General features: G+C 42.2%; 1 protein-coding gene across 1 annotated transcript in view; it reads right to left on the reverse strand.

The window, feature by feature from the left end:
- Positions 1-3,061: 3,061 nt before the first annotated feature.
- The window catches only part of LOC130114569 (C-Jun-amino-terminal kinase-interacting protein 1-like), a 33,357-nt gene continuing 22,156 nt past the window's right edge, over positions 3,062-14,262 (reverse strand). Inside the window, exons 6-12 of the mRNA XM_056282431.1 lie at positions 10,429-10,504; positions 9,989-10,155; positions 9,738-9,841; positions 8,493-8,603; positions 7,870-7,940; positions 3,733-3,831; positions 3,062-3,134 (exon numbers count right to left, since the gene is read on the reverse strand). Coding sequence (XP_056138406.1) covers positions 3,062-3,134; positions 3,733-3,831; positions 7,870-7,940; positions 8,493-8,603; positions 9,738-9,841; positions 9,989-10,155; positions 10,429-10,504 — 701 coding nt within the window. The remainder of the gene's footprint in view (positions 3,135-3,732; positions 3,832-7,869; positions 7,941-8,492; positions 8,604-9,737; positions 9,842-9,988; positions 10,156-10,428; positions 10,505-14,262) is intronic.

Consider the following 14,262-nt stretch of genomic DNA (forward strand, 5'->3'; position numbering starts at 1 on the left):
AATGAGTCAGGCTCCCGGAAAATAAGACTTAGAATAATAAGCTTATTTAAGAAGCCCCTCTTAACTGTTTCGTATTAGTAGGGCTTCAACATACCGCATGTGCATGAGCTACTACATCCAATATCTATGTGTTTAGTTACAAATCATGTCGAGTGAGTTCACTACTTAAAAGTGTGGTGCTAAATGTTATCAGTGGCAGTGGCATGTAATCACTAAACCTGGAAAATTAGCAATATTTCATATTCTTTTTTTGACTACTGCCAAATACAAATATTGTTTGGATGGCATATGCCATGAAAGCATAAATGAATGACTCTAGTACTTTTCTATGACAGACACTTTCAAAATGCTTCACAATCGAGACCAAAAGACATTGAGACACGTGGAAAGGACAGCAGGCAGAATGAAGACACAGCCATGAGGGCGAGGGTGGGAGAACAAAACTTAGTTTGTGGAGCCTACCAACACGGGGATCCCGGTTAGAATCCCCGTGTTGCCTCTGGCTTGGCTGGGCATTCTTGCAGACACAATTGGACGTGTCTGCGGGTAGGAAGCCAGGTGTGGGTAAGTGTCCTTGTCACTGCATGCACAAGCGCCTCCTCTGGTCGGTCGGGGCGCCTGTTGGGGGGGGGGGGGATAGCGTGATCCTCCCACGTGCTACGTCCCCCTGGCAAAACTCCTCACTGTCAGGTGAAAAGAAGTGGCTGGCAACTCCCCATGTATTGGAGGAGGCGTGTGGTAGTCTGCAGCCCTCCCCGGATCAGCAGAGGGGGAGGAGCAGCGACCGGGAAGGCTCGGAAGAGTCGGGTAATTGGCCAAGTACAATTGTGGAGAAAAAGGGGGGAAACCCCCTCCCCAAAAAAAACTTAGTTTGTACAAGACATGAACACGGGCAAGTGTTTGCTGATGTGCAGCGTTGCAACAGATGCTGGTTAGGGTAAAGGGTAAACACTTGGGAAAGGGGTTGTGTTCACAAACCAATATGTCAGCAAACTAACAAACAAGATGACCAGCAGCAAATACATACCAAACATGCTATGCAGCATGACACATCATCATAACAGCACTGGGACAACAGCAGGAAGTGAGAGATTTTTTTACATGAAATCATATTTGTGGGGAAAAAGTCTAATGAGGATTTGAAAGATGACACCAATTCTGCCAGCCTAGCAAGGTTATTTCAAAGATTAAGTGCCCACATGACAGATGTCCAGTATTACTTCGTGTGAAGGGCAGGTTTAGGAGTGAATAAAGGGCGCCTGTCCAGTGATCCAACGTCATACTCAGGCTCTTAAGCAGCTGAAAGGTCAGCAATTCAACCCAAGTTGAAAACAATCTGGGACTTTGAGAATGATCAGCAAAATCCCGAACTGAGCCCTAAAACTAAGACGCACCAAGTGAAGTGATATCAGAGTTTGGCTGTTTGTTTGTTCTCATCAGTTTAAATCCTCGCTACAGCATTCTGTGCAAACTGAAGAGATTTTTGATGTTGGCAGGTTTAAGAGAGTTTCAACATTCCAGATAAGAAGCTATAAATGATTTGAATGACTTAATCCAGGATACTGAATGACACTGACTTTGGAGATGGTTCTCAGCGGAATGAAACATGACTTTGTGCATGACAAGGAAGTCGCCAGGTTGTTCCGGCCTTTCGCTCATTGAGTCTATGGGTGATATGGCCCACAGAAACCCTGTAAACTCCTTCAAAAGGGGCCTGGAGTTATGACCAATGGTTAATATCAAGGTTTAGTGATTAAAAAGCTACTCACACATCTTCTACACCCTCTGAAATTTCAATATTCTTTGTTTAAAAAAATAATCATGGAAGATTTCAAATCTGTGTGCTTTCCACTTAAATTCAGCTACATTCTCTATTTCAGTGCCAGTGCTGTGATTGACTCAAGGCAGAAGTTTAGTTTTCACTTTATCTTCAACTGGACCAAAAGTGGAAAATTAGCCCATTAAAATCATTGTCAAGTTGTCAGCATGACTGAAAGGTTCTGATGTAGTTTGATATTCATCAAAGTGAGGAAATCTCTTTTAGCCTCAGGATCTCAGGATCTGTGGAGACCCTACAGAAGGTAGGGGATAATTTCCTCAGTCAGAAATACTAAAGTGGGAAAATAATCAGGCCATCTTGCGGTCCCAAGACTCTATGCATAATCTCAGCCAAAATGTCAGTAAAGCATAATCTCAGCCAAAAGGGTTAATCATGAGCCAAAATCACAGACAAATTCTGGTTAATGGCAAGGGTGAAAGCATCAGAGGTGGATTTAAGACTGGATCAGCGGGCTTGGAGCTGGAACGGCCTAACCATTTCAGACACAACTGCTTTGTCCTCAGACATACAGGAGTGTTATTGTTTTCATATTATTGGAGCTGAGACAAGACTTTAACTATTTGTCAGAAGTACAGCCTTTGGAAAATGTGGGTCCTTGTACAGACTGGACACGGCTTAAAATTATAATAAGATTTAGAAGTTCCAGTGCCAGAGTTGTAGCGGGCAGCAGAGATGGACATTAAATCCGCTCTCTATCATTAAAGGACAGAATTGGAAACAGGAGTTGCAAGCACTCCTCCACAAAATGTTCATTTATTTATGGGGTCTGTAAAACAACACACAGAGTGAGGGGGTCTTGCTATGAGTTAAGGTGCTCAAAACTTGCAAAACTGCATAGGGAAACTGAAGTGCCTCGACAAACTTGATTGCTGAAAATGTGAGAATATTGCGGCGTGTAATTAAATTAAAGGTAGAGTCAAACGGGTTTCACCTATCACGGGAAGGGCTCTGAGTTATTTGACTGAATTGAAACTTGTTCCAACTTATTAATTTTCACTGCACAGAACGTTGCCACCGTGATGCTGTCCATCCAGAGAGGTATTTATGTGTTATCGAGCCTAAAGGAAAAACATCACTGTACTATTTGATGCAGCAAAGAAAGGAGTCCACCATGCAAGTCATTTGAAGAGAGGATACAGCCAATATCCAGTTTGTGTTGTTGTAAGGCCAGGCTTACATGCACATAGTGACTATTCAGGACACCGTGTGGAAAAAGGGGGTCTATTCAATGAAGATGTCTTCTGTGGGGCAGGAGTAGCCGACATGTTCCTTGTAGTACTGCTGGAATGCCCTCCTATTGGAGAGAAGGTCAGCAGAATAAAACAGATGCTTTTATTTATCTGACATGGTTGCAATAAACACGTTAAAAGTCACTCCAAAGCATATTGGCCACAACAGCTTTTCTTAGGGACTGTAAGTCACAAGTGAAAAGATCCGATATATATAAAAAAACAAAAAGGGAACAATTTATCTTGATCAGTTGGATCAGAGTGTTCACCCACGTCCCATTAGGTGGAGTTACTCTTATCCTGATGGTTAAAACAATGCCAGAACAGCACAGGAATTTGAAATTTTATGTGAAGAACAGCATTGTCGCCTGTTTTTGTTTTTTTTAACTAACTAACTTATTCACCATCTAGTGAGGCTGGTTGCACGTGATCTGAAAATAACTTTGGATGGGAACATCAGCAGTATGTTGTGTGTGTGTGTGTGTGTGTGTGTGTGTGTGTGTGTGTGTGTGTGTGTGTGTGTGTGTGTGTGTGTGTGTGTTAAAGAGAGACAGGGAAAAAGAGAGAGAGAACAGAGAAGAGCAGGAGTAGGACAGGAGTAGGAAGGTAACAAGAGAAGATAGTAACAGAGAGGAAGAGAGGGTAGAAATAGAAAAGTCTTACCCTACAGACTCAGCCAAAGGCAATAATGTAGCATCTGACATCATCACATGACAAGCGAAGCGCTGCTGGTCAGGGTGCTTAGTGATAAAACCAAAATATCTGAAGACAAATAACAGAAGCCACAGGAAAACATCAGCACCTGAAGCTACCATTACACAGGCAACTTACTGTAAAACTCTATATCAAGGCTTAGGATATACAAATATGCCTTAACACACAATGTGGGCCACACAGGACAACGTCAGACACATGTCAGCTTCACACAGTTAAATCCTATTGTAGTTTACTGACTGAAAATCTTTAACCATTTTTGCCTTATGTTGACATGGTTCCATGCAAATATATTGCTGGTAGTTTTGCTTTACGTAAGTATATCTTTGATAAGTCGCTTTTTAAGAGTGTTTCCCCTTTTTTTTTCTTTGAATACAGGAGATGACTCAGAGGAGACACTGTAAATTGCAGAAGGGTCTATTTTTGTAGTTCTTTTTCTGTTTGTTTTGGATGTAAATCTGAATGCATGCATCCCCTGACAGAGTACCAGTCCTGCACTGTTGTGATTTGGAAACTAGACGTGAGATTTTTTTACTGATAAGCTTTTTAGTGCAAAGTACTAATGAGTTTTATTTCAAAATGGTGCATCTATGGTACGAAAAATGAAATTCCTTTACAAAAATAATTGGCATCCAAGTATAATCATTTAGTTATCAAATATTTCAAGACCTCTGCATGTGCAAAAATTGTAACATTTCAGAGGACGCCATCACCTATATTGCTTAAATATCCAAACATGAAAATCATGTAACTGTTGTTGCTCTTTTCATTTTGGAATCAAACCCTTATTTGTTGATCAAGAGTGATTGGTTGTTCAACCTTTTGTTGTAGATAAACCAACTGTTATTATAAGTAAACTTTCATTGCATTTTCCACACTGATTTTCTCACTGAACATAACTACTGTTTGAGAAACATGGTGTATCTATTTAGGCAAGTTATTGTTTTTGTGCACACACTCCCACATTTATTGATGGTGCTAATTATGTTTTTAATAAAGTAAACTGAAATAAAAAAAAGAGTGTTTCCCAGTCCAGGTATCCCAGTGTTTCCCAATTTAAAATTGGGAAACACTTATCACTTAGGAAAAATTAAGATCATGTAGATGCAAAATGTGGACACACACACACACACACACACACACACACACACACACACACACATCTATCTATCTATCTCTTTTTCTTCTTCTTTCAGCTTGTTCCCTGTTTCTCAGGGGTCGCCACAGCAGATTTTATAGTTTCCATTGGTACCATGTGAGGGCACAGCACCAATGGCGGTCGTTGTTAACCCGGGCCTTGACCAATTCGGTATGGTCTTGTCAACCCGCATACTGATTTGGCAAATTTTTACGTCGGATGCCCCTCCTGACACAACCACTAACTCTATGGACAGGGGCACAGGTAAAGTTCTGGATGCCATCCCAGTATTCATGGACGGCCATGCCTGTCACTATGTGTGTTTGTGTGTGTGTGTGTGTGTGTGTGTGTGTGTGTGTGTGTGTGTGTGTGTGTGTGTGTGTGTGTATATATATATATATATATATATATATATATATAGTATATATATATATATATATAAAATAAATTGACTAATGTGTGAATATTATAGAATATTACTAAACTTTAATTCAGAAAATTAATTGACAGCCTATAAAAAAAAAACATGACATTTATTTCAAAATAAATAAGTTCATAAGTTATGTATTTTATACTACTACTACTATTACTACCACTACTTTTGGCTGCTCCCGTTAGGGGTCGCCACATTGGATCGTCTGTTTCCCTCTTTTCCTGTCCTCTACCAGCTCTAAAAAAATGCTTTGCTTTTTTTTAAAATTGTTTATTTCTTAATGTTAACCCAGCCACTGAGGATGCATAAGCCAGTGCATTCTTAGTGCTGGTCCCAAGCCCGAATAAATGGGGAGGGTTGTGTCAGGAAGGGCATCCAGCGTAAAACCCATGCCAAATCAAATATGCAGCTCATAAATCGGATTTCCATACTGGATCGGTCGAGGCCCGGGTTACCAACGACTGCCACTGGTACTGTTGGCCAGCAGGGTGCCGGTAGAAACTATGCTACTGTTGGGCGAAGGAGAGGGGGAAGGCATGTCCAGAGGCAGCGGGAGAGGAGGAAGGGTAGGAGTGTGAAGGTGATAGTCAGAACTTTGAATGTTGGCACTATGACTGGTAGAGGGAGAGAGCTGGCTGATATGATGGAGAGAAGGATGGTAGATATACTGTGTGTTCAAGAGACCAGGTGGAAAGGAAGTAAGGCCAGGAGCATCGGAGGTGGGTTCAAACTCTTCTACCATGGTATGGATGGGAGGAGAAATAGGGTAGGGGTAATCCTGAAGGAAGAGTATATCAGGAGTGTGTTAGAGGTGAAGAGAGTGTCAGACAGAGTGTTGAGTATGAAGCTGGAAATCGAAGATGTGACAATGAATGTTATCAGCACATATGCCCCAAAAGTTGGGTGTGAGATGGAAGAGAAAGAAGAATTCTGGAGTGAGTTGGATGAAGTGGTGGGGTGTGCCCAAGGAGGAGAGAGTAGTGAGTGGAGCGGACTTCAATGGGCATGTTGGTGAAGAGAACAGAGGTGATGAGGAAGTGATGGGTAGGTATGGGGTCAAGAAGAGGAATGTGGAAGGACAGATGGTGGTGGATTTTACAAAAAGAATGGAATTGGCAGTGGTGAATACACATTTCAAGAAGATGGAGTAACACGGGGTGAGGTGTAAGGGAGGATGATGATGCACACAAGTGGACTATATCTTATGCGGGAGGCACAATATGAAAGGGATTGGAGACTGCAAGGTGGTGACAGGGGAGAACGTAGCTAGGTAGCATTGGATGGTGGTCTGTAGGATGACTTTGGAGATCAAGAAGAGGAAGAGAGTGAAGGCAGAGCCAAGGATCAAATTGTGGAAGTTGAAGAAGTAAGACTGTTGTGTGGAGTTCAGGGAGGAGTTAGGCCAAGCACTGGGCGGTAGTGAAGAGTTGCTGGATGGCTGGGCAAGCACTGCAATAGTGAAGGAGACAGCTAGGAAAATACTTGATGATGTGTCATCTGGACAAGACAAGGAGAATTTGTGGTGGAATGAGTAAGCACAGGTAAGTAAACAGAGGTAGAGGTTGGCAGAGAAGAAGTGGGATAGAAAGATGAAGAAAGTAGACAGGAGTCAAGGACATCCGGCGTAAGGTGAAGAGAGAAGTGGTGAAGGTGAAGGAAAAGGGGTATGGTGAGTTGTATGAGAGGTTGGACACTAAGGAAGGAGAAAGGGACTTGTACCAATTGGCTAGACAGAGGGAGCGAGCTGGGAAAGATGTGCAGTGTGTTAGGGTGATGAACGATAGAGATGGAAATGTACTGACAAAAGAGGAGAGTGTGTCAAGAAGGTGGAAGGAGTACTTTGAGGGGCTGATGAATGAAGAAAATGAGAAAATGAGAGAGAGGGAGAAAGAGAGAGAGAGAAGGTTGGATGATGTGGGTATAGTGAATCAGGAAGTGTAGTAGATTAGCAAGGAGGAAGTAAGAGCAGCTATGAAGAGAATGAAATGTAGAAAGGCAGTTGGTCCAGATGACATACCTGTGGAGGCATGGAGGTGTTTAGGAGAGATGGCAGTGGAGTTTTTGACTAGATTGTTTAAGACAATCTTGGAAAGTGAGAGGATGCCTGAGGAGTGGAGAAGAAGCATACTGGTGCTGATTTTCAAGAATAAGGGCGATGTGCAGAACTGTAGCAACTACAGAGGTATAAAGTTGATCAGCCACAGCATGAAGATATGGGAAAGAGCAATAGAAGCTAGGTTAAGAGGAGAGGTGACGATTAGCGAGAAGCAGTATGGTTTCATGCCACGAAAGAGCACTACAGATGCGATGTTTACTTTGAGATGAAGATGGAGCTGCCAGGGATGAAGGCAAGAGGAAGTCCAAAGAGGAGGTTTATGGGCATGGTGAGGGAGGACATGCAGGTGGCTGGCATGACAGAGGACAGGAAGAGATGGAAATGGATGATCCACTGTGGCGACCCCTAACAGGAGCAGCTGAAAGTAGTAGTAATTGACACTAAAGGTGGTTCACTTACTTGTTATATTTAGGATGACAGCCACAGAAGGAGATGTTCTTCAGTTGGAAGAAATTAAAACACTGATCACCCTGAGCAGGAGAAATACAGGCGGAAGGAGAGACAGACAGACAGAGCGAAAGAGAGAGGGGGAGAAAGGGAGTAGAAAGAGCAATTGAGAGAGATGGAAAAATAAGAAAGGGATCATAGAGAAAAATGAGGCAGAGCATTGAGAGTGAAGGTAAGATTGCATCATAAATCACACCCTAACACACTTGTTTGCAAATTGGGAGTGATTAAGCCAGTGGTGGTCAGCTATGCACCACGGACAGCCATCTGTATACAGGTTTACATCCCATACCAAATCTACAGCAGCTGCTTTCTCAAATTAATACTCCCCCATCTTATTAAAGGAGGACTAATTTGTAAAATCAGCAGGTGCCGCACTGAATGTTTTTCATATTTTCTGTTCTTGTTTCTTGTCCAGGACTGGTTTCCTGAAAATTGATCTTCATTCTCTCGAGAGTAATATTCAGGACAAGGAAAGGGGTGGAAGAAGGAGGAGGGAGTGGAGATGACTGACTAGGAGAAGCGGTATGAGGTGAGAGAAGAGAGTTGAGAGTAAAAAGGGAGGTGGTACCTACCCTGGCAGCAGAATTGCACTGGTCATGGACACTGATCTTCAATCCTTTCACACTGACCTCTAGGACACAGGCTGAGGGAGGCTGCATAGCTAATCGTCTGTTACACGCTACCTATTAACACATCAATCAATCAATCAGTCAATCAATCAATCAGGATGCAGAAAAGACCAGTGTGGTCCCAGTAATATTAATGAAGTCTCCACATTGAATGGAAGGTGAGTTCAGCAAATAAACAGCACATCAGCAAAATTGGGATATTAAAGTTTGGCCTTGCTTCAGTTTTCAACCTCAAGAACCAATCACATTGTCATCAAAAACTTTTGGTGTTCGTACAATGTAGTTGAGAAACTTAATTTTCATGTACATCTGAAGGTACTGATGATACAATTACATAGTGAAGTAAAAGTTCTTCGGCAAAAAATATTTCTATAATGTGAGTCAGTGCCAATGATACAGCAGAAAATGGTTCACTAATTAACAATATAACTTTCTTGGAAGACTGTCAGCTTCTGATTTTCATTACCAAGAAAACATGAGAACTCTGATACTTATGATAGTGATTTGATTACCATCAATTTATTGAGCAAATGTTTTGGCGGTTGGCTTTGTGGTGATTTTGTGCACATACACAAAACAATCAGTGAAATTTCCCGTTAAGAGCCAGCTCAACTGCCATGACTTGTAGTATTGTGGCTGTCTATCATAGTGGCAGATGGAGAAAAAAAAAGGGTTTGAAAATGAAGTTGTTCACCCTGAGAGGAACTACAATTCTATTTACATGTTCAGTATAAAAGTATTAACTCTATCTTTCTGTCCTAAGAACCTAAATCCAATCAGTGTTGGAAAATGTTTAGGTTTATAAGGTTTCAAGATATAATCATGCCTTGGTTTAAGCTGAGCCTATGACAGTTTTGTCAGATTGTGCTATGGACTCCATGATATCTATAAACTTTGTGCATTGCACTAAGATAGCAGGAGAACAGAACGGACCACAGAGAGGGAATTTGATCACGTGACTGCCCTTTCTCTAGATGTAAGAATTGCTGATTGTTAATATGTAACAGTACCCTCTATATAACAGCACCGCGGTGAAATGCTCAATAATTTGAAGGTGAGTTGTTACCCTAACCCTAGCTGTTACAGAAGAACTGAACAGAAAAAAAATAGATCATTATTCATTTTACTCAATAAATGTCCCTGGTTTCCTTATTTTTGTTTAGTAAGTCATTGTCTATGGCGGTGTACCTTTTGCATAGCAGCACAAAGCACATCATTTCCCTTATGTGACGGAACCTGCACCGAACCCATGAAACGCACCAAGAACCGATCTATCCAGCCATCTTTCTGAGCTGGGAGGAGAACAGAGAAGGACATTAGGAAGGAACACAGGACAGATGAGAGGAGAGACGATCAAAGTGACATGTTAGAGTCAATACCAAAATAAAAATTTAGAAATGGTGCCCTTGCCATCCATTCCAGTCATTTTGAGAGGTTACCTTTGCTGGTTTCCTTGGTAACTCTGACGGCATAGAAAGCAGGGAAAATTCCGGTAGCTCCCGTCCTCATGTTGTAACCTTGACACCACAGGTCTTCAGACTGGGCGAGCATCAACACTGGGTCATCTGTCTCTAGGTACAGCTCATCAGCATGACGAGGGACAAACCTGACACATACACACACACACACACACACACACACACACACACACACACACACACACACATACACACACACACACACACACACATATGGAAATGTGCGCACGCACACACACACACACACACGTTTTTATGTGTGCATGCTTGTTTGTGTGCATGCATGAATGTGTGTGTGTGTGTGTGTGTGTGTGTGTGTGTGTGTGTGTGTGTGTGTGTGTGTGTGTGTGTGTGTGTGTGTGTGTGTGTGTGTGTGTGTGTGTGTGTGTGTGTATATTAACCTGTACACAGCTCTGTGGCTCTGCTGTCTCTCCACTCCATCCAGAACACAGGAGAACAGACCAAATAAATCTGCACCTGAACATCACAGGAGGATGTGGACTCATGGTTAGTCTTAGCTGACAATTATAACAGTTGCTTTTTTTATTTCACTTTTTTAAAAGCATTTTTTTTCATCTTGCATTTTACCTTGTGTCCTTTAGATTTGTTAGCAATAGTTAGCCTCAAGTGTTTTGTGACAACCTCTCTTTGAGTAAACTATAGACAATGCTTTTGCCAAGTGATGGCAAGTCATCCTTGTTTTTTTTCTCCTTGTACTATATACCTGCACAACTGTATTGATGCCGGCCTAAATCAAAAATCAGGAGACTCTCCAACACCTCTGGCATATACAGCATGTTGCATTCTTGAAGTTGTGCTATCAAAGGAAATCAACCCTATTAATGTGTTGGATATTGCTCATCACTTTTAAAGCATGGCTACATTTGACCCTGTTATGTATCTGACATTTTGCACCCTACTGAGTATGAGTCCAACCTTAGATCCATAGGTCAGCAGTCAATTTATCTACCGTCATTATCCCTAAATTTAGACTTAAGGCTAACAGTGGTCATATAACCTACTCTTTGGAACAACCTTTCTGAGAAGCTCAGTTTGGCACAATCACATTGCTTTTAAATCACCTCTTAGGGCCTATCTCAATGTCCAACATTGCAATATGTTTATCTTAACATGATTGTTCCACTGCATTGCTTTGTTTGAAAAAACCCTGCCCTTCACCTCTTACCAGAGTCTGTAGCCCACTCCCAACCTTCTGACTACTTATCTTCTGTCCGCTTGCTTTCTTGTTTAACCATATTTCTATCTTTTATGTCCACCTTTGGAAAAACATAATTGCAGTTTGCACTCCTCCTGTTTATTAGTCCTGTCATAATGTTCCATTATAAAGGGGTGAGAAACACTAAAACACATTCTTTTGAGGTATTAGCTAATATCTGAGAGACATTCGAGGTAGAAGGCAATAATTAAAGGCATTAACTCCACAAATGAGTGAATGTCATAATTTCAGGCACTAAATCACTGCTTTCTTTTGGGGGGTTGAAAATAAAAAGTAAGTGAATTGTCATCGGATGTTTCGTATTGTCAATCCTTAGTACGACTCTACGTCATCAGTTTTAGAATTGTCTCCGCCCCCCTTAAAATACTTTCAATACCCTTGTTTGCAACCCCTCAGTGCAGCTGATCACTGGTATTATCGCGTTATGCCACTAGAGGGGGATATTGGTGTGTTACAAACTTTCCACTGTCAGGCAGTAAATTGGTCCACAAAGTTTAGTAACACCTCTGCTCAGGTGAACACCCGGGGCTACATTGATTTTTTTTAAACTTTTGTTTTGTTACAACAGCGTGCAACACCACCTGACCGTACAGTGCCAATAACTCGTTTTCCCTGTTATTAAATTGTCATCAGCGCCTGAGGTGTGTTTTTATTCATTTAATCAGTTACCAGATATTAGTGCTGGAGCAATAACATGGGTTTCTGTTTTCTTAATACAGATATCTGTCGTTCTTATACTTAATGCGTCTGATGTGTCTTAATGTGTCTAATGTGTGTCTGACATTCTTCTGTAAGAAGTGGGGTTGTTATGAAGCGTCTAGTGTGTTGGTGTAGTGTAGTGACTGTGCCTGTCACGTCTCACTCTCAACCTTCACCGCTGCCCAGCAGAAATGCGAACAGGAGAGCTGAGCACGTACGTCTCTCCCTGCCAGTACACAGCCTCTCCAACACCAAGCCCAATGTAGTGCCTCCTCGTGGTGACACGCGGTAACTGGGTACACCTTGGACCCTGGCTGAACTACAAGGGACTGGGAGGAGGTCTGGCCCCTAGACGTGCGGTACGCAGGCCCACCGGTGTGTGGATATTCCCTGACGCTCACGAGCCAGCCCCCAGCTATGGGTTAAATAGTGCCACTGCCTAGTGGATACCTCGGGAGATGAATAGGCTACGGGAGGAATCCCCTACAGAGAATCAACGTCTACAGTGCTGTTGTTTTTTGGTTTTCTTGCCCTTTTGTATCTGTTTAAGTCAGAGAGTACTGTTGGTGTCGTGTGTGGCTGCTGCTTCTCACTCTCGTAGCCACCCCTTCCCATCCACCCCTGTATGTTTGTGCTGTTTATCTGTTGTCTTGTTTCACCCCGTTTATTGTAAAGCGACGTTGAGTGTTAGAAAAGCGCTATATAAGATTGATTTATTATTATTATTATTATTATTGCCTCTGGGAAAAAACACTCCCTATAAAAAGATGCTACTTGTAGATTCTCATGGATAATAGCTCACTGATTCTCACCCACTATCAGCGTTAAAGCAGCAGTAGACAACTATTTTGCTTTCACTTATCATTATGAAGTAAATGTTAATTCCATAGTGGCTATAGAATAAGGACACCATCAGCATTTAGATTGGATCCCTATAAGCCTCGCTTTCAGGCTTATTGGGAACCAAATTCTGTCTGCCACTGGGTATGATGTGGGTATGAGAATGAAGGCTCAATTCACAGCAAAAAGGAGGTAGATGGTGCATCAACCATTGCGCAACCAAAATAGGAAGAGGATAGTGTTGTGTCTGTCTTAATATATTCAATTAGACCAATAGACATAGCGAATTAAGTCATACTCGTGACACAGACGTATTCAACTCTTTTTCTCTCTTTCTCAGAAGAACTCCAGGCATACAATGTGTCTTCTCATGACGTCCTCACTACGGATACTAACAGGTTTCAAACAACTAATCAATACATGACATCCCACTCTTCCTTGGAAACAAACTTACAATTTACAAAACAGTTGTCAACAGTGGCATTGCAATTTTGCCACTCAATTTTGCATTGATCTTTTTTCCTGCTCACACATCTTACAAACCTGTCTTTCCAACTAACTAGTGCTTAAACATGTTTTATCAACTATTTATTGTCTACCCATCAACATCACCCATACAGTCTATGCACATATTAGGTTTTGACGTAATCAGACATTCTATCGGGTGGTCTTTTAACCCTTTGAGGTCTGGTTGTCTTGGTCATGTCTGGCGTGTTAGTGTCAGTGGGTGCTGTCTGTGTCACAGTGGTAAGTGTATCAGTCCACTGTACTGTCCTCTCTTCCCTTTGTCTCCTCCTGCTCACAGAGTGACTCTTTTGGTCCATTGGTTCAGTATCTTTTAACAAATGTAGTGTTTCTAGAGTAGCGTGCTCCCTCTGGAGAGTCTACAACTACTTAATTCCCTGTCTTATTTATGACTTTGTGGGGTGTCGCATTGAAAGGGGTAGTGAATTTGTCCACCTTTCCCTGACATACTAGAACTGTATTGCCTATGTCCACTTCTGAATACTGTGCTCTTCGCCGTTCATCTGTGTACAGTTTGGACTTGCCCTTCTGTTCCGCGTCCCGGTCACGCACTTCAATGTCTGCGTGTGACTTCGTGATCTCTGGCAGCTTTCCTCTCATTTTGCGTTTAAAGAGCAACTCGGCTGGGCTCTTCCCTGTTGTGGCGTGGTCAACGCTCCTGAACCCGGTCACATACGTTCTAAGCTCACATTTCCAATCGAGTCCTTCTGACTGAGCAATCCTGATCCTCTTCATCAAGGATGCGTTTTGTCGCTCCACTTCTCTGTTAGCCTGAGCCCATTTTGCTGTTGTTCCCGTTGTTGTTCAAACAGAAGTCTGAATAACTCTGACTTGAACTGGGTGCCGTTGTTGCTTTTACAGGAGATAGGCAGACCTTGGCTGCTAAAGACAGACTCTGAGCTATCAATAACCTTCTTTGTTGTCATGGAAGTCA

This window comes from Lampris incognitus, chromosome 6 (genome assembly GCF_029633865.1).
Source record: "Lampris incognitus isolate fLamInc1 chromosome 6, fLamInc1.hap2, whole genome shotgun sequence".
NCBI classification, from domain to species: Eukaryota; Metazoa; Chordata; class Actinopteri; order Lampriformes; family Lampridae; genus Lampris; species Lampris incognitus.